At 35.4% G+C, this 22,174-nt stretch overlaps 1 protein-coding gene and 1 pseudogene across 1 annotated transcript; one reads left to right on the top strand and one right to left on the bottom strand.

Moving 5' to 3' along the window:
- Positions 1-1,505: 1,505 nt before the first annotated feature.
- Positions 1,506-5,008, bottom strand: LOC145068028 (RNA-binding KH domain-containing protein). The gene is made up of 7 exons (XM_079015030.1): positions 4,820-5,008; positions 4,582-4,670; positions 3,538-3,689; positions 2,714-2,830; positions 2,502-2,618; positions 2,293-2,436; positions 1,506-2,190 (listed from the first exon to the last, which is right to left on the bottom strand). Exons 1-7 carry the CDS (start codon positions 4,897-4,899, stop codon positions 2,041-2,043), a joined length of 849 nt encoding a protein of 282 aa, XP_078871156.1. The 5' UTR covers positions 4,900-5,008; the 3' UTR covers positions 1,506-2,040.
- A 15,285-nt stretch (positions 5,009-20,293) lies between these two features.
- LOC145067637 (protein transport protein SEC23 B-like) lies at positions 20,294-21,772 on the top strand (annotated as a pseudogene).
- The last annotated feature ends 402 nt before the right edge of the window (positions 21,773-22,174 follow it).

The following is a 22,174-nucleotide window of genomic DNA, read 5'->3' as shown; positions in this document are numbered from 1 at the left end:
TAAAAAACCATATTTTTGTATAAATACAAGGTTTTTACATTCAAACCATAATATTATGTATAAATATGTATTAATTATATTATAACCATATTTTTCATGCACTATTGTAATGTTAAATGAAGGAGTATATCTACAAGAACCAAAAATCACAAATATATACAACGAACGGTCGCTTAGTAAACAAAACGAACACCAGACCCTCGTGTTCACGAGATCAAATTAGTTTATCTGATTGTGGACTCAACATCTTCAAACTCATTTTAAAGTTACATATGTAAAATACAATTATAATATAATTAATAAATATTTATACATAATATTATGGTTGGAATTTAAAAAACATTATATATATATATATATATATATATATATATATATATATATATATATATATATATATATAAATAAGGTTTCAAATAGAAAATGATCAACATTAAACAAAATTGGAAAAAATAATATTCGATTTTGGAACAAAAAAAATTGGGTGTCAAAATTGATTAAAAAAACTTAGTGTTTTTTGTCAAGAGAAAAAACTCAAGTCAGACACTTGAGCATGTCATGTAAGTATGCAACGTCGTCGTGCCACATTAGTAGGCAATCCGATTGATTGGTCAAGTAGTCAAAACTATAACAAATTAGAAAATATAGAATCAAACTTGAGACAAAAAAACACAATGTCAAATTAAAATTTTGATGTAAACTTAATAAATTTTATATCTTTTCCTTTTAATGATTTCCTCAAGACCCTCAATCAATCTCTTGTTCTCGTCCACACATTTCATTGAGTGGCCCTATATCAACTTGTTCAATGAGCCGCTTTGTCACTTAAACAACATGAAAGGTATTGTAGATACCTTCAAGCTTAGGAGTAAGATCAAGTTTGTACGCTTTTTCAATATCCTTTTTAAAATAATGAAGGGTTTAATATAACATGGTTTAGTTTACCTTATTTTCCAAACGATTAAAGCCCATGTCATGGAGAGAATTTAAGTAGCAATTGTTCACCAACATCAAGTTCCTCTTGTCTATTCTACAAGTTCACAAACTCTTATGGTAATTTTGGGTTGTCAGCCTGCCAGCATTCTCTTATAAATGGTTTTCACATTTCTCATGGTTGATAAATATGTATATTTAGGAGTACTTAATATTAAGAAATAACTTCCCCAAATTTCCCTTAGACCCTTTTACTTCAGGTGACATTTGTATGAACCCAAACTCTTTTATAAATCACGTATTTGGAACAACATATAATAATATATCACATTGTACCTTTGGTCTTGTCGTATTAAGGCACTTCCCCTATAAAACTTACAATTTTTAGGCCCTACAAAAATAATGAATTTAGGAAAACATCACATTGGAAAGAACATATTTAACACCTGGTACACATCAAAGCATGTTATGTTGTCCTCGCAGATGACACCGGTATCCATTCATCCACAGGTTGAGTTTAATCAAAACAGCAAAAAGTAAACAAAAAATAATAATAATAATAATAATAAAAATAACATTGACGTCCACCAATCTATTTATATGAATAATAATAATAATAATATATATACGATAACATTATCGCATAATGTCGCGGTTTTACCAACACAAGAATAAATCAAATGAATCAAAGTTTACAACACGCATCACCTTATAATCACCAAAACAAGAATAATTATAAACTTAAGAACCAAGAAATTAAAAACAAAAACAAAAATAAAAAACCCAACTTTTTAACCTTTTCCGCTTTGTACTTCGTCGCTATATCCATCATTCAATTTTTTAAAATTTAAAAAAAAAAAAAAAAGTTTTCAAAAAAAACAAAAAATAAATTCGCCCGACAGCCTATACTTTGGATTTTTGTGTTTCCAAAAGCCATGAAATATATAAGAAGGTGCATAGCATACCCAACATGACTCTTGGAGAGCAAGTAGTGTGTGTGTGTACAATTATATATGATGATGATGATTCCAAAAAAACCAACCGCCTCACCGGTTTCATCTCCTTTCAATTTCAACTGTTTGCACCGTTTCATCAAAGTCATGTGTTTTAGCGGCCGGTTTTCGCGCGTTTCATGCCACTGCTTGTGTTGAATGGGGACACGCTCCCACTGGGTCCCGGACTATCTTCTCGGAAATTGGAGTTGAGCATTGCTAGCTCCCGTAATTGTTGTCTTTTTATATAATCTTGAGATTCATCCTGTGTATTTATTATCGGATATTCACATCAGAAAAAGGTGGAGACCCTTAAAGTAGTATTTTGACAGATAAGAATAAGAAAAGATAAGATGAGATACGATACCACAGGTTTGAGTAATTCTTCGATTATTTCTTGAGCTTGTCTGAGCCTGATATCAACAACACTTGCTGGTAAATCAGCTTCAATCAAAATGTGGAGTGGCTCGTTTAGATGTTCATACCCTGGTCTTCCCCTTAGCTTCTCTTCCTATAATAATAATAAAAAAATGATGAGCCAAAAAAAAAATTAAAACTAATTAAAAATTAAAATACCTGTTCGGGGTCCTTGATTGACCCTTTTCCTCTTATATAAACACGACAACCCGTTGTACCTTCTACCCGTTTTAGCGAATTGCCTCTGGGTCCGAGAAGCCTTCCAACAAAGTTAAACTAGAGTCCAAAAATATATATATATATCAAGATTAAATTAAATTATTATAATTTATAAATATAAGTTTTCAATTATATTAATAAAAAAAGCATACATTTGGATAGGTATCAACTGGTATCTCTAACCGCAAAATTCTCTTGACAGTGTATGCACTTGGACTTGCTGGAGCTCCTTGCCAGTCCATTGTTGTTCCAGGTGGCCCACTTAACCTCTGTCATCAGTCAACTATTGGTCAATTCATGATCCAAAAATAGCAACCTACTTTTCTTTATGAAAAAATAACAATCTATATGTATGAATTCTTAATTAACTTTTATATGTTTCTTGAACCCATTTTTTTTATTTCTGCTTCTACATGACTTATCACCACCACTACCAAAATCTAAAACTATAAACCACAAATCAGATCAAACCCTAATTTTATACAAATGAAAACTAAATATGATTCCTATTCAAACCCTAAAATCGATTTAAAAAAAAGTTAAGTCTTGAATCTTAGGTAAAATATTGCTCTGGAATGACCAATTTTGGAAAGTAGATTACTATCTTTTGTAACAAAAAAAGTAGGTTGCTTGAAAAAAAATAAAACAAAAGTATCTTCTTATTCTACATACTTGTCCTAATACTTTCTTAAAGAGAAAAAAGATTGCAACCAAATTAGGACAAGCTAAAAAAGAAAAGAGTTACAATTATGTTTAGAAAAGTATATGGAGTGAAAGCTTTATAATCAGGTCCATAAAAAATCAATGTTAGAATAGGCAAGAAGTAAAGAAACAGAAGATAGTGTTTCTTTAAGGCTTATATGATCATACACGTATACCATGAACTTGTATTTATCACTTAAAACAAAATATCATCGATTAATATAACATCATAAAAAAATAAAAAATAAAATAGTAAATTGAAATACACAAGTACCTCTGGTGGAAGACCATTCCAGCCACTAATCCTACTCCCAGGAACATTTGACATAAGATTTGAAGATGCCATGGGACTTGGACTTCTATGGCGCAGTCTATCAAGCTCATTAAACCCTTGATTTGGCAGCATACTTGAAACCCTCACAATCTCTGAAAAAAATAATCCGATTTGAAGCAATTAGTTAAAAAGTGGAAATATGAAATGATTTAAGTTTCATCTAATTCATACATGAATGAAAATACTTCATCAATTCAACTTCAATTTCAATGATGAGGATGAAGAGGGCATTCACGTCTTTCTCACTGACATCAGTCTCAATCATAGTCAGATACAAGTACAGCCTATAACTTTTTGATACTGTGTTTGACATGCACTGGACTAGGAGTCGAGGACTAGGACTATGATTGAACCTGATGTCAACAGGACAAAAGTTGCAATTTTGTGTTCAACCCAAAAAGGTGCGACTATGACTTGTTCCAGATCTCGTGCAAAAGACATGATTGCCCTCATTCCCCATCAAAAAATAGTTGTGAAAAGTTTGTTTAGTTTTGTCAAGTCCAGTCTAGTCCCTTTTAACAAACGCAGCCTAAATGTGGGACAAGGGTGTAAGCTTTTATAGTGTGCTCATCCTCCAAGATTATTGAGTAAAGTATGGGTGTCAAATGTAAAATGTAAATTGATAAGCACCAGGTGTAGATTGTAATGGCATCACCAACACTAAATCTAACACCATGAGCAAACACAGATTTCAGTTGATAAAGAGAATTCATGCCACAAGTCATTAATATGTCTCCCTCCCTCTAGGAAGAAACTATAAAAATTGGATAACTTACAATGGTAAAGATGCAATAAGATTAAGAATAGTTTATAAATTGAGTAGATGAGCAAAGTTTCCGAAGTACTCAATGAGGGCAAAACCTCCATTATTGGTCCGAAAGGATACAAGGGGGGATCTACATCACACAATCGGACAATTCTCTTTGCACAAAGCATGAACTCAAGAAGAATAAAATCCAGGAATTAAGATCTAGGAAATTGAACCTTGATTTAAGAGCCTGCTGCATATGGGAAGAACTTGCATAAAAGGCTGGAGCTTCTGATGCTCCTCCAATAATTCAGTCAAGTATTGACTGCGACAATAGCAAAAAATAACAACAAAAACAAAAAACCAATCAGAAGACAGCGTTGGATAGATCAAAAACAAACAACTATGAAGAACCCTAAAACGAAGATGAAGTTGAGAATCATGAAAACGAGAAGAACATCAAAATTGACGAACCTGTCGACATCTGCGTTACTTCTAATCAGTGGAGAGACAGCTCTTGCTGGAGAGAAGTTGGGATTATACAAACCCGACATGGGATAAACAAGAATCCAACGAAAGAAAGGGTGGAAAATGAGTAGAAAAAGGGGGAGGCGGGGGAAGAGGAAGAGGGGAGGGGAAGAGGAAACAATATAAAAAGAAAGGAAAGGAAAGGGTTTGTGTTGGTGCCAATAATAAGGAGGCAGGCAGAGTACAAAAAGGTCGGTCAAATTCAGCAAGAAATTGGGGCAAATCTTTCTTTACTGTTGGTTTGCTTACTTTACTGGATATGACTCGACTCTGTTTATCCGACTCCTTTTCATCATTATTAACCTTACAATCTTCATTTCCACTCTTTATCCTATATAATAATAAAAATAATATTCTTAATATAATATTTTACAAAATTCATCCTGGATTTTTACATATAGAGTATTATCTGTATACAATTACAATGAATTTTTACCATAAACTTAAGTCAAGAAAATATATGGTGGTTTGAACATGTTTAATGTTCATGTTCTGACTCTTGAGTGTTGAGTGTCATTCAACCTCATTTATAGTATGTGATTGTATCTCCCTAACCCTAAACTTTTGGGCTGAGGCAAGATTGCATCCGATTTACATTCTTTTTACGGTATAAGAAAAAAGTATTTGATTGTTATTGTTCTTGTTCTTGTAATTACAACGTATTCATAGTGAAGAACTAATGTTAAAACTTATTAAAGTTTCGCACAGTATTAACATGCTGGGTGTGCTATATAGGTAAAACATTGCATATAAGTATGGGGACATTTATATAAAGTTTATAATGTAGTGATTAGTATATAAAAATGAAAGGTTATCTAATTAAACTCACACCTCATTTGAATTCTATAATTAGTAAATTAGAACCCTATAATCTTGTTTCTATCCAAACACATCCTCGAATTGACTGACCATCTTTTAAGTCGTTCATCATTAATAATTATGGAATTGAATGGAATTAAATAATTTAGGTTTTACTTTAAGTCAAAATAATTATTAAAACGGTGAAAATCAGTACTATTTATACTCAATTGGTGTAGTGTCTCAAACCCAACGGTGTAAACTAGCGTAATAACTTCCTAATCTATTCAAAATGTTGATCTAAGTTATTAGTAGCCTATAACATGACCATAACATGTTTTTCTATCTCATATAAGGTGTAAACTAGCGTAATAACTTCTTATATCTATTCAAAATGTTGATCTAAGTTATTAATAGCCTATAACATGATCATACCATGTTTTTATATCTCATATAAGTTGTTATACACATTTCCGTTTAAACTCATTTCCATTATTCTTTCGAAAACATAATACTTACAATATGATCATACCATATATTTTTTTTTATCTTATATAAGTTGTTATATACATTCCCACCTAAACTCATTTCCATTATTCTTTCGATATGCAACATGTTGTAATTAGACAAATTATTGGAACCATAATATAGGAACCACACAAACGCTAACATTATTTACTATAATAAGATAATCAAGCAATATGTTTACCAAAAATAAAGTTGATAATGTTTTTATTAAAAATGTCAAAATTTTGTACATAAAATCACAAGACAGAAACAAGTACACTTAAATCTTAATTGTTTACAAAATAATAATGAAGAAATAGTGAAATATATTACATATGACAAATTTTTAAAGAATATTTTGTTTATACGAAGTAAAACTCTATGTAAATTTGATGGTGAATTTTTTTGACAAAGTGATTGTCCTTGAAATCGAAACCATACCGAAACTTAAAACAGGAACCGATGTGTGTGTGATCGGTTTCGATTTTAGCTATGTTACATTATATTATCATAGGTAACTTGTTAATTTACACCACCAATCAATATAATATAGCATTTTCATGTCACTTTATTTTTTTCATATTTTCTAGTAACATCCCAAAAATACAAGTAAAAAAAATTCATTTTCAAAATACCAAAAACAATACAACCATTTATTTCCAAAATCAATCAATGTATAAAGTAGTTTCAAACATTTGAGTTAATCAAATAAATAGTATGGAATGAACTTTTTGAGATGTTGTGTGATTATGTCGGTCCCTTCCCTTTGGAACCATAAGTATCTGAAACATTTAAACTATGAAATCATAAGCACAATTAGTGAGTTCCACAAAAATACAACATACCATATATAACATAACGAGTATATTTCAACCCCTAAACGATTTTTATAGGCCAAATCATAGTCTTACTTTCTGCCATGGGTCAAATCATGGTATTTACTTGTACAAGTGACAGGGGTCGGATCCTGGTTTTCCATAAAATTGTCAAGGGCCAAACCCTGGTCTTCCATGCAAATGTCAAGGGCCAAATCATGGTCTTCCATGCAAGAGTAACAAAGACAACTAGCATCCTATATAGTATAGTGATAAGACTCACCTCACAAATGCAGCCAACAGCTAGCAAGCTTACACGATTGAAAAGCGGATGCTACACACCTCTTACGGAAACATACAAGGTAAACCCTTAGTCTACCTACTAAAACTAGCCCTTTGTCAAACTAGGTCAAAGTCAACTCCAACTGCCTTCCACGTCGTGGCCAAGTAGCCAACCAATGGTCATGTCATTGTCATTTAACTTGATCCCGATCAAAATTGCTTACCACGTCGTCGAAGACATGTTACCACACTGTAGCAGAATACATTCAACATATTCGTGACTGGATCAGTCTCCACGTCGTGGCAAGCACGTCGCCACGTCGTGGAAACTCTACAATAATAGATTAATGGATTAAGCTCGTAACTTCTAATCCCAAGAGCTCTTAAGCTCATATCTGAATCTCTACAAGGTCTTGATGGATAAAGTTTGCAACTTTATCCATTAAGACACCCCAACAAGTCAAGATCTTTAATCCAAAGTTCTTTATGATTGCACCAAAGGCATAAACACCAAAATGATTCATGCAAGACCATTTTTCAACCAATACCATGGTCTAGAAGCCGAAATACGCACCCGAGGGCTCCGAAGTACACTTAAACTCCAAGGACAAGAAGATTGGGACTAAAAATTTCATAAAAGACCTATAACAACATCTAGAGAAACAAGGACCAATGTTGAGACTTTATGCCTCTGCAAGGTGTGAAATGTGATGAAGATGTTGGATCTAGGCTGGAACCAAGCTAACAACCCACAAGATGAGCTTCTCCTTTCTTCAAACTTCATAAAGATGGCTTCATACACTCAAAACACACATAAATAGGCTAGGGTTTGGGACGGGGATTGATTTCAGAGGATGGATGTTGCCAAATGAGGTAGCCTTAGGAGTAAGTGCCCTTAAATAGGGTACAAACCTAGAGATCTAGGGTTTGCACCAAAATGGTCGCCATGTCGTGGCAAATAGGTTGATACGTCGTTGCACTACGCAACTCTGCATTCTTAATCATACAATTGCTACATTGTGGGGCCTTAGCCACCATGTCATGGCCCAACCAAAACCTTCACAAATAATAATTAAATAATTAACTTGGGAAAAACATTATCTGGAAATGGATGTTAAAGCTCTCCTCCACTTGAATTAGATTTCGTCCTTGAATCCGTTGTTGAAAATAACTCTGGATAGTGCTCCCTCATCTCGTCTTCGGGTTCCCAGTTCCACTATAAACCCTTCTGGTGCTACCTTTACACCTTCATTAAACCAATCACCTTATTGCACAAGGCCTTTATCTTCATGTCTAAAATCACAACCGATTTCTCCACATAGTTCATGCATTCATCGACCTGAATGTCATCCAAGGATACTACTACAAAATCATCAGTCACACACTTCCACATCTGAGAGACATACAATGTATCGTGAATCTAGATAATCTCAACGGGTATATCCAAACAATATGAAACCATGCCCACACGGGGTGACAATCCTAAAAGGTCCAATGAATCTGGGGCCCAACTTGACCCGCTTCCGAAACCAGATGACACCTTTCCAAGGTGATACCTTCAGAAGCAAAAGATCTCCCACCTGAAACTCAAGGTTAGAATGATGTCGGTCAGCGTAACTCTTCTGCTTGTGTTGTGGGGTTTGCAACCTATCATGCACCTGCTAAAACAACTATGTTATCTTAAGCACCACTTCGGTGCTCCCCTTCACTCATTGACCGACCTCACCCCAGCAAATCGGAGTCTAACACCTCCTCCCATAAAGCAACTCAAAGGGTGGCATACCAATGTTGGCATGATAACCGTTATAGGAGAACTCGGAAAAAAGAATATAGGTATCCCAAATACCACCAAAATCCAACATACATGCAAACAACATATACTCAAGGGTACGAATAGTCCACTCACTCTGTCCACCAGTCTGCGGGTGATAAGCGGTACTAAAAAGCAATCGGGTACCCAACTCCTCGTGAAACTTCCTATAGAATCTGGAAGTAAAATGGAAGTTGCGATCAGTAACAACAAAAACCGGAACTCCATGACATAGGACCACCTCCTTTATGTAGAACTTATCTAACTTTTCAGCTGATGAACTCTAGTGAATCAGAAAAAATGGGCACTATTGGTCAACTGGTCAACAATAACCCATATAGAATCAACTTCGTGTGTCGTCCTTTGCAACTCTGTGATGAGATCCATAGTGATCTCCTCCTATTTCCACATGGGAATATGTAACAACTACATCTTTGTCACACCCCCGAACCAGACGGCGGAAACGTCCGAGGGATCGCGTGACTTAAATTGAATATCATCACAATGAATATACATGAATCATAACATAAACATCACCATGCATCAATACATTACAACTGGCATTGTTCACATCAAGTGTATTGTTTAGACATTACATATCCATAGCATAAATTGTTCGAGAGTTATCAAAACATGAAATCCTAACACACCTGATATTGTTCTTCAGCTTATCGATTACTTTCGAATACAAGTTATTTGAAAACGTCAACATATGAAATATTGGTGAGTTCATAAGTATGTTTGATATGAAAATATTTGTGTAGTCGTGAAACCCAGAAAATCCGATATTTTCTGAAAAGATCATTGTTTATAAAAAGTGTGAAGATCCGTAAGTATATGCATGATGATTTCAATTGTGTATAAATGAAAATCCTTGTATCGAAACTTCAAGTGGAAAGTATTGAATTCCCCCGAAAAACCCGATGTTTTCCGATAAAATAGTATGATCGTTTCGTAGTGTTGTATCGACAAGACAAATGAATGTGATCATCGTTGATTACCCGGATAGTATTGGATTCGTTATGTGAGTCGTTATAACCATGCATGATAATGACTAGTTCGTCTGTCTTGGTATTCTAGCGAACACCGTAATTGATCTTAAGATTTTGTCACCCTAGACTGGCCGAGTCTAACTGTAGCGAACAACTGAGGTGTGGGGGAGTCACCCCCGTATAGATCTATACACAAATTTTCGCTCTCCCTCCAAGAGACTCTGATTATAACTACAGACTACGACCGACACTCGTTGGTGCCGTCCGTTATAACTCACTTAATCCAACTGAATTTGATTACTAGTGATTAACGACTTGTATTTGTTTACTTGTATTGAAGGTAAGCCTAACATACGAGGAGAAGAGGATCATTATGTCCCACTAATCACGTATGTCCTTTAAGGCTGTCGAGTATACGAAGGACGTCTTGGCCTATTTCGCATATGATTTATTTGGACCTTACTAGCAATGCTAATGGGCCACTAAGGCCCAATAGCATATGAAAGCCATTGAGGGTCCCTTAAATATGTCATTGGGCCACATGAGGCCCAATAAGCAAGAGTGAATATGCCAGGCCCAATAAACATGATATCGGGCCACAAAGGCCCAATAACACATATAAAAGGTATTAGAGCCCAACTTTTGAATTTCTTATGTTTAATCGAGTTTAATTTGTATTGTTGGTATTTGTGGTATATTGAATGTATAATCGTAATAACGAAACATTTTAGTGTTAGTTTATAACGGAGTTTTTGTTGTATGTGTATTCGTTTTTTTGTTTTTCTAGAGTTGTAATTTGGTGTTTTTGACTCAATATCTTAAAATAAAATAATTGACTCAAAAATATTGTTTATAAATTTCCAGCCCATCTTTAGCAAAAATGACAATTTTAGTCCCTTATAAAATAAAAAGACATTTTTGGCACTTAAGCCACTTTCTTGACATTTTTAACCCATAGACTTGTTCAAATGATGTTTGGAACTCACAATTTTATTATTTGACAGTTTCATCCCTTTCAGAAAAATGTTTCTCGGTTAAAGCCCAAACTTTTGCAATTTTTACAATTTTGGCCCAAAATCCAAAAAGTTTACATTTTTTATCCTTGTTTGGAAAATACATCATTTTAACCCCTGAATTAGTTTTGTTTACTCTTTTTACCCTGTGTTTTGAGAAAATTATCAAATCAGTCCCTTGTAAGTTGTATTTTTCGCAATTTTGACCCATTGGGCCGAAAAGCCCAAAAATTTGGCCCATTAAGCCACAAATTTTATTGCTAGTCCTTTGAAAAGCATAATGTTCATGAAAACATTTATGTTAACTGTTTTGACCATTTTGGTCCTAGGGAAAACCATGAATGACAATCTTTCACCCAACTTTTGTTTATTTGACAATTCTAGCCCAAAAATTAGTTTTGTGTTATAATATGCTTAACATAACCTTAGATACTAATTTTTATTAACTTGTTAAGTGTTATATATCATAGATTATATTTATCATCCTCCTAAATCCATAGATCTCGAGATTCTCTTCTTTTTGTTACATTTTTACCACAAAAACACATGAAATCACATATAGCATACAAATACACATAAATCTACACATTTTACTTGTATTATCCCCCATAAAACATATGAAAACTGAAAAGAGAGGGGTATGAAGCTCACCTTTGCTTGTTGTTTTCGATTTGAAGAAGAGAAGAGAAGAGTTTGTTGCTATTTTCGGCCCTAGCAAGTTTCTTGGATGAATCTCGAACTTAGAGGGTTCTAAGATGCAAGATCATGAATTTATATGAGTTAAGAAGAGATTTTTGATAGAACAAAGAGTCTAGAGTGTGGATCCAAGCATCAACTTACCTAAGATGATGATTTTTATGAAAAATCCTCCTTTCAAAGCCCTTGAATCTCGAAATTTTTGAAGGAGAAGTGAAGGAATTTGTAGTGTGTTCTTGAGAGTGTTTAAGTGAAATAATTATGTGTGTGTGATACTCTCGGCCGAGAGTAATAGAAGAAAAAGAGAGAGAGAGAAGAGAAAGGATATTCATGGAAACATGTGAAATTTGCTTGGATATCCCATAGGTATTAAGGAGGTGGCTAATCCTCCTTAATTCTCAAATTCTTCTTTTTTTTTACTAGTTGGGCCGAGAGATAGAGAAGAGAGATGGAGATTTGGGCCTTTGTGTTTAAATCCATAATATGGAGCCCAAGTTAATGGTTTTCGGCCCATTGGCCCTTTTAGAGTAATTCACGGCCCAAAATTCACCAAAATATGAGTTTTATGGCCCATTAGGGCTATTTAATTTTGTTTTTGGTCCAATAAGGTCCATTAGGGTATTTTATTTCATTCTAGGCCCAATATGGCCCAAAATGTTAAAATAAATGAAAGTGGGTCCAATTAGAGCCCATATAAGAGTTCTAAGCCCAAAATAATCAAGTTGGAAGCTTATTGGCCCATTAGGCCCAATAAGGAAATCCTAGCCCATAATGGACTTAAACCGGGATTTCTAGGGTTTCCAACCTTTTGTTGACTATTTGAATGTTTGTATGGAGTGTTTGATGGAAATTCATTGTTATTGAATAAGCATCATACATGCTTTCACACTTTTTGGTTCACAATTGTTATCTTTGTTGTGGTTACATGGTGTAGAATTCCTAGTTGTGACAATCTTTTCGTGGGGTCTCTGATATTCGGTCTTGACTTTTCGACAAGTCAAGCATCGCTCCATGTACCATATTATCTCCCTCTACTTACATGGCCACCAATAACTCATTCTCAGGTCTATATACATCTTCATCGCCCTTGGGTGAATCGAAAACTTCAAATTGTGAACTTCCTCTAACAAAATCTGCCTAACCCCACCAGAAACAAGAACCCCGTACCATGTTGCACTAAGTCAACAAACCTCGACTATCTCTAGCAAATAGAGGAATATGACCCTTGATTCTCCCTTCCTTCAAATTCTCATTCTTCAACCCTTCAACATGCACCTCCTTGATCAAATATAACAAGTGTGAAGTGATAGTCATCCTCAAACATAAGTCTTGAATAGGATCATTGGTCGCCTTGCAGCTCGAGGCATCGACCACTACGTTGGCCTTCTCGGGAGATACAAAATCTCACAATCGTAATCCTTCACCATATCCAACCATTTGTGTTGCCTCATGTTTAGGTTCGGTTGATCCATCAAATATCTCAAACTCTTGTGATCCATGTAGATGGTATATCGGACCCCATACAAATAATGCCGCCAAATATTGTGGGTAAAAACCACGACCCCCAACTCAAGATCATGAGTAGGATTATTTGCCTCATGAGGTTTCAACAACCTCTAAGTGTAAGCGATCACATGACCTCTCTGCATAACTTGTACCCAACCCCATAATCAATGGATCTAAATAGACCATGAGATCATCCATACCCTCTGGAAGTGTCATAATCGAAGCCTCACACAACTCTATCTCAGAGTCTTAAATTTCGCCTACTGCTTAGGCCCCCATCAAAAAGTGACATTCTTCTTCCTCAATCAGGTGAAAACCATGACCCCAACTCTAGATCAGGAGTATGATAATTTAGTCTACAACCGATCATTATCCATCATAAATTAAGCAAACCTAGTATGGGATGCTTATTTGATCAAATTATCAGGTCAAACACAAGTTTCTCTAAGTCGAAACTATTGGTCCCTTTTTTTTATAGAAGTCTTATTTAATGCAAAATTCTTTATCATATATTTATTTAAATTAATGACAAATTTATTATTGATATAGTTCTTAAATATTCATTTCATTTATTCATTTATTTCACTTCAATTTATTTTATTTTAATTTAAGATATTTTTTAGTTTTACAAAAAATCCCAAAACTTATAGCCCTAAAAGGAGGATACTACAAGAAGATGAAAAACACTGGGATACACAAATCATGAAGAACAAAGGCAAATGAATTTTTTCCCCATCTTTGATGGATTTGGGAAGACTCCCATGGAACAAAAATAGAACCAAGCACCACCACTATAATGCCCGTAACTACGGGCTAAACATTTAAGATAAGATAGATAATAATTATAATATAAATCCTCGATTAGGATTATCATTAGTTGCGCGCATTGCAAACTACGTATTATAAAGCCATTTTAGTAATTTATCGATAAGAGACAAAACAGAAATCCTGATAGAAGATTATTTAGGACAAATAATCTTGACAGAAAATGTATGCGATATGAATCCCATACACATAAGTCACACTCAAATTCGATTTCGTATGCAGAAGTAATAGACTTCCAAAGTTTCACGATCAGACAATGTATCGTAAATAGTGAATTGGAGATAGGTTGCTTATTAGCCTAAATAATCCAAACAAAAGTCATGGTAGTCGTAAAACCGAGAGCATACATATAAAGAACACCCAAATTTGACTTCATGAAAGGAAGTTATGATTTTTCTAAGTTTTCAACGCAGCAGTGTGCAACACTGATATCGAAATTTATAACTGTTGATTGTTAGGAAAAACAATATAAATGAGAGTTGAAGATCTCGTTCATACCTATATGTCGATATAAAGACAGTAAAAAATGGATATCATATGAGAAAGTTATGATTTTAAATGGACTTTAACAGTCTAAGCTTGTAAAAATATAACTCTAAATATAAACTCAAAATTAGACAACGAAGTCTAAATGAAGGTTGTAGATCTCATCGATAGCTATGCGTGGATATAAAACCGATCGAATAAGAAGCTTGTATGATGAAGTTATGTTTTATTTAAGAAAACAGAAATTCTCGCACACAGTCGTGTACAAAGACAGATGGCACGATGCGCCTCTGACCTCCCACATCATGATGACACGTGTCAACATACAAAACCCACCATGTCACCTTATTCAACCAGATGCATGACGTGCACCTGATCTATGTGCCCTACCCCTTCAGCGAAGCCCTGCGGCATAAGATAGCCGATGAATAAAAGCTCCCGGATCAGAGTTCCGCCCGCGTAATTCTCAGTTTTCGCTAGATTAGTCAATAAGTTAAGCTACGTTTATTTTATTTGAGTGTAACTTTTAATTATAGTCATAGTCGTTATTATGAACCTATAATTAAGATTTGTCAGTAATTCCAAGTCATTATACTGACCGATCTACTTATAGGAGTGATGTCTAGGCTGGATTTAGTAAGGTGTTTAAAGTAGGATTTCGAAACAGTATACTCTATATACCAAACAGACCCTACCTTTGATATGATCCTACCTAGTTAATCCTTACTTGATAGATTTTGATGTAGACATTGGTATTTGTGAGGAATCTAGACTATAATTAAATAGTCGCAAGAATTACGAAACTAGATTACGGCTTAGTGTTTTTTAAGTTTAGGTCTCTTTGGAAGTGCAAAGTGAAGCGGAATGTAACATCCTGAATTCAGAAGTACGATTTAAGAGTTTAAAGTGTAATTTCGAAGAAGGGAATCGACGAGTAGGTACGCTTACTCGCCGAGTCGGAGCGGGTTTGGGTCGCGAATTAAGTGACCAACTCGCCGAGTTGGTGCTGGGATGAGAAAAACCCTAATCTTAGGGTTTGCACCCTATTTAAAGGACTTAATGTCCTCCCTTCAGCTCCCTTAGCTCCCTTTGAGATCCAGTAAACCCTAGCTCGTGTGTATAAGGCCATTGGTGGGAGATTGAAGCTTTGAGAGGTGTTCTAGTGGAAGAAACTTGAAGATCAAAAGGGTTTGCATCAAGAAAGTAGTGTAGATCCAGAATCTAATACAGTTTTGGGCACATCTTGGAGGTAATGAGTTGTTACCTTTCCTTTTTTGCTTCTAGATTTATTCTTGAATGAGATTTGGGGCCATTTTGGTATGATTGAGATCCACTTCGGGTTTGGAGTCCAGATCTGAGGTTGCTACTTCAGATCTAGACTTGTATTGGTCCAGAAAGTCATAAAGCATCAGTTATTGAATTGTTGGTGAAACCCTTTTGTCTAAAACCTAAGCCCTAGTGTGTTTTGGGCCCATATCTCTTTGGTTTCACGTAAAGTTTGCAACTTTATGTGAGGGATAGATTGTAAAAGGGTTGATCTACGGATTGGAGCCTCAGCATGGCTCGAAAAGCCTCTGAATGGATTGAGAACTGGAGAGACTCGGCGAGTCACATGGGTGTACTCGATGAGTTGTATGAACACATGCATGGACTCGACGAGTTGGAAGAACAACTCGACGAGTCTGTTGAGGATTGCCTTGGACTCGGCGAGTCAGGTCGCAGAACCCCAACCTCTTTTGGTTAAAGCCTTGGATTAGTGAGTCGGTTGGCGACTCAGTCAGTTGGACAGGATGGGACTCAGAGATCGTTGGACTCGGCGAGTCTTGGGGCGACTCGACGAGTTAAGTTGTGTCATGAGAGTTTTCTGGGTAAGGGAACTCGACGAGTCGATGGGGTGACTCGGCGAGTAGAGTCAACCAGGAAGGTTGACTTTGACTGAGGACTTTGACCTTGACCAAGATTTGACTAGTTTGACTTCCAAGGGTACTTTGGTAATATTGGTATTTATGGAATTGGTTCTTTGGTAGTGTTCAGTGGTGGCGATCGTGTCGGAGGTCGGAGCAGCTTGGTCTTATCTTTTCAGTCAACAATTTCAAGTGAGTTATCCTCACTATATCAATAGGGTCTAAGGCACCAAGGCCGACCCTTTTAGTTGTTATCTTGGTTACAGTATGCTACATGTGGTTATGATCTATTAGATTGGTATCAGAATAGACAGTATGTTGTTATGCTCATGTGATCCGTTAGGATTGGTATGTTAGTGACCTGGTTAAGTCGATGCCTTGGTCATGAGAGATTTCTATGATCGATGATCTGTGAGATAGTTATATCTGATATTTGTACTTATACCGTTTATATGCTTGTTGATATCTTAGATCAGCGTCCTGGTAATTAGGACAGTATTATGTCAGTGACCTGGTTTAGGCCGGTATCCTGGTATATAGGATGATGCTATGTTAGTGACCTGGTTTAGGTCGGTATCCTGGTATATAGGATGATGCTATGTAAGTGACCTGGTTTAGGTCGGTATCCTGGTATATAGGATGATGCTATGTTAGTGACCTGGTTTAGGTCGGTATCCTGGTATATGGGATAATGCTATGCTTTATGATCTACTAGATCGATTTGTTTGCCTATGGACTGTTATGTGATTTCCTGTTATATGTACACATGGTTATTTGCTTGATGTTTGGGTTGAGGCGATCCTGCTTTTTGCTGAAGGCCAACATACCTTACGAGTGTTCTGGATAGATTGTTGGCCCGTATGGCGGTCCAGTCATACCGAAGGCTCGGATAGATTCAGATATACTGAAGGCCCGGTGCGGGCGGTCCAGTCACACTGTAGACTCAGAGAGTGGACTAGGTGAACTGAAGGCCTGTTGAGGGCGGACCAGTCACGCTGCAGACTTGAGAGGCATGGCTGTTCTGTATTGTGATACAATATGTTATGATTATGGTTGTATGTGGTTGGTATTTTGGGGGTAACTCACTAAGCTTATGGGCTTACAGTTTAGTGTATTGTTTCAGGTACTTCAAGAGATTGTGGCAAGGCGAAGGCGTGATCGTACCGCTCCTCATGTTTTATGATTCATGTGATATGGTTCTGGGGGATACTCTGATGTTTAAACTATTTTGAAAATAAGATGTATGAACTTAATGGTTTTTGAATGAAATAAAATGTTTAAAATTGGCTCAAATTTTTGGTCGTTACACGGAAGCACTGTCGAAATCATTAGTCATCCATTATATCAAGTGAGTGCATAGTCCCTTTCATGCACATAATTTTAATGCAAGTATTTTACTGAATGTATTAAATATTTGTGAACTATATGATTGTTGCCTGGAATATGTGGTAGGAATATATATATATATATATATATATATATATATATATATATATATATAAGGTGTGAACCAGATACAGATCTATATGTGTTATAATATATAAATAATATGATTACGTGATAATAAATAATTGAAGTATGATTTCTAAGAAATATAATGGAAATGCTAATACGTAATACTATATGTTAATATTAGGATAGGATTGCTTAAATTAGAGTTAGTATTTTGAGAAACGTTCATAAGCCTGGTAGTCTTGCCTATTAGGGAAGTAAGACTTATAAAGGATTCTCAGTTTAATTAAGTTTGATAAAGATTATCCTCATTCGGAGAATGTGTGTGAGTTAGGAACATAGAGTAGAGTCATGTTCCGTGTCACTTTTAGGTGTCGATGTACGATAGCTCAGTACCATAGTACATCATATCATTCCTTTTGGATGACCAGAAATGTTGGGTCTAGATCAAACAACTTAACGGTATGTCTGGTAATCACCCAAAGTTGGATGACAACACTTGACCATTCTAGGTGGTCTTATGAGTTAAGTTACTTGTGTAGGATCATAACCTAAATACATAGATGAAAGGTAACACCTTATTCATCAAATTGATCTGAAGGCTCGGGTGCCTTATGACTTACACCAACCAAGGAAGCCCCTAGATGTGTACTCAAACCCTTACCTTAAAACGGTTCGTCGGGGAGATAACTCTCCTAGACAATCAACTACTAAGATATGTGAGGATCGACTGGGGATATATATGTTTGGATAAAAGGTCTTATAGATATTTAAGTTTGAGCTATAACAATATTGTTTAGTAACAATTGATTTACAGGCCTGATAATTAGGAAATATTATCATAAAAATATTATGGGATTAAAATCCTTATGTATCTTACCAGGCTTCCCAACATGTGCCACTTAGTTTATATGCATCACATGTATCAAGACTTAAGCTACCGCAACTTGACTAGGATGTTGAGTGATTAAGGACAACTTGTAATAGAGTTCAGGACCATTAGGTCTTTACGATGTAACCTATGTTTCTGTGTTGATTATGACATCCTTAGGATTTTATTAAATTGACACAATCACTTGTACTCAAAATGTTTCAAATATACTTGGAATTTCTGCATCAATGATTACATAAGCGAAAAGCACTACTAGAAAAATATCCTTTTACGACGCGCAATTTACGACACACACTGATTAATGATACGCAAAAGTGTGTGCCCTAAAAATAATGTCAGATCTTTAGAAATTTGAAGAATTTAGGACGCGCATTTTTGTGTGCCCTAAAATTTGTGTCACAACAGGAAAAAAAAACATGGAGGGAACTTATTAAAAAAAAACGTGTCGAATAAGCATGTCATTTTATAAATTTTTTAGGAAACGTGCGTTCTTTTCTCTGTTAATAACAAAGGGATGAAACGAAATCCTAAAAGTTAAAAACCTCGCCTTGTGTTCTTTTCTCCCTTGTTTTCACCAGTCGAAAATCCCTTCTTCTTACAAGCCCTACGTTCGATTGACGCAGAAGCAAGTTTGATTCTTCTCTTAGGCTACAGGGAGTGGGCCTCGCTACGGAGGTCGCCAACGGTCGTCAAGGGCGCTAAACACTGCCCTTTGGCTTACGCCAAAAGGGTCGCCAACAATAGCTCGCCAACACCATAACGAGAAGAGAGAGAAATAGATTTAATCTCCCTCTACAATCGCTCTCTAGAACCCTCCTTCCTCCCATCCACGGTGTCTCCATCTCTGACAAGTCTCCTTATCCAAAAAACCTTAATGTTCTCACTGTTTTCTCGATTGTAGGGTTCCAATTTGCATTCTAGAGGAAACCCTTGGGGAAATCTTTTGGAATCTGAGCAGTAATTATAGATAATGTAATTCTTCTGTGCCCATCTTAGCTTTTCCTGCTTTGTGTTATCTAACTCCTCAGATATCCAAGCCTGATTTCCACCGGAAGATGCAGATCCACCGCATGACGATTTCCCAGAAGAAACGACACAAGCATCGACCCTAAAGTTTTTGTAGGAAGCCGTAAAGGGAGCTTGAGTCCAATCGGTTTTCACCAACCCACCCCTGGTCACCCAATCGTCAGCATTCCATTAGCTAGAGTGGATTCCCATGGGCTGATGATACTTACATAATGCGTTGAGGGTCCCAAAGGATGAAATAGCTGTGGAAATCAATAGTTGGGTCGAACCACAGATAGAATTGTTGTTCATTGTTGCCTTTTCCTTGACTGAGTACATTTGTATGGAGAATGTAGGATCACCACTCAAGTTACCCAAGAAATTAAAGTCGATCCCATCCCAGTTTGACCCTTTTGAAGATAATTGCAAATACAATTATGCAATTAAGGTAACTTTTTCCATATCATCGATTTAATTGATGTTGTTTTGTAATTCATTAGTTCTTATGAATCATAGTTTGTTTTCTGCATAGTTTAACCTCTTGATCTTGACTTCTTCCACCTCTTGAATAGAGGATGTAAGTAATTCGTAGCCGATTTGTTTTCTGCAAGGTTTAACACCTCGAGGGCTTTAAGCTCCCCACGAGATCATGATGGAGCAACCCTCCAGATGAGACTCTCTTGTAGTCTAGCCATCGATTTGTTTTACGAAATTACTGTTTTTCCCTTGCATCGATTTATATTATATTAATTTTTTGTGGTTTAAAAAAGATGTTTAATATTTTTACATAAAAAATGTTTGTGTATTGAAATAAAGTAATTTAATTAAATTTGAAAAAGAAAAAAAAATAAAGTTTTAGGAGTGTTACCACTCCTTATAGAAAAGACGACCCTTCTTCATTTTCTTTAAACCCTAGTTTCTCATTCTTCCCTTATTTCATGTTCAATCTTCAAAGATCACAGTTTGTTCAGGTTAAAAGTTGTTAATTTACCGAATTATCCTTTTTGTTATATGTTTTTAATTTTATGAAATGTTGGCAGGTGTTTAATAATAGTCCAGATGAAACTGCTTATTTTCGGATGATGTTAAATAGAGAAAGCATAACAAATGCAACTGTGATGTTTCAGCCTTCATTAATTTCATATTCATTTAACTCTCTTCCTTCTCCTGCATTGCTTGATGTGGCACCAATTTCAACTGATAGAATCTTGTTGTTAGATTCTTATTTTAGTGTAGTTGTTTTTCATGGCAAGACAATTGCTCAATGGAGAAACAATGGCTACCAACATCAGCCTGAACATCAAGTACTTTTTCCTCATTTCACTTTTCCTTTTTATAATTAAAAAAACCATCAGATTAATATTTTTTTTTTTATATTTTGTAGGCATTTGCTCGGTTGTTAACAAGTTCCACATGATGATGCATAACTAATAATACGTAAGAGGTTTCCTGTCCCACGATTGGTGGTGTGTGATCAACACGGTTCTCAGGTAAATGACCATTTTACCCTAGCATTCTAAATAACAAATTTCACAATATTGATTAGTTATCGAGTAAATTAAATTACAGATAAAGTGTTGTTGTATACATAAGGTTTGTTTCTTTTCTAGACTGAATAAACCGTTTGAACGAGACTAAATGACCATTTTACCCTTGCATTCCAAATAACAAATTTTACAATATTCATTAATTATAGAGTAAATTACATTATTGGTTTCTGAATGTAGCTGATTTTTTCAATTTTGGTCACAAAAATATGTGAAAAACAGGCGAAATTCTTATTGGCTAAGTTGAATCCATCAGCAACATATAACAATGAAGTGGCTAAAGCTAGAATGGATGTCATCTTCACTGATGATGTCAACCTTCAAGTCTTGTTTGAGCATTTACAGAGGCTTGCTGTTCAAACTTCTTGAAAGCTAAGGAATCTTCATGTCTTTTATTGTTATAAAACTTCTTTGAGCATTTACAGAGGTTGATGGTGCAACTGTCATCTCAAGTAAGTTGTTATACCTATTTTCGATTTTCTTTTTAATTCTTAAGTTAACTAAAGATTTTTTTTCTTAATTCCCTTTATTTATTTTTATGATTTAGACAAATGAACTCTACCAGTTAGCTGCAATTGCTTTTTGCTTGTTATCCGCTTGGGTAGGTTAAATAAAATGATCTCGTCATATTACCAATGTTTTTTTTGTCATTATTAAAACAAATGTATTTTAATCTTTATTAGTGTAGAGATAAATTAGGTCTAAGTCTTGAGTTGGGGTCTTTTGTGGCTGGTGTTATGATTTCTACAATTGATTTTGCACAACATACTT

Source organism: Lactuca serriola, chromosome 8 (genome assembly GCF_051521515.1).
Source record: "Lactuca serriola cultivar US96UC23 chromosome 8, Lser_US96UC23_V15, whole genome shotgun sequence".
Lineage (NCBI taxonomy): Eukaryota > Viridiplantae > Streptophyta > Magnoliopsida > Asterales > Asteraceae > Lactuca > Lactuca serriola.
This window is presented reverse-complemented; position numbering and strand designations above follow the sequence as displayed.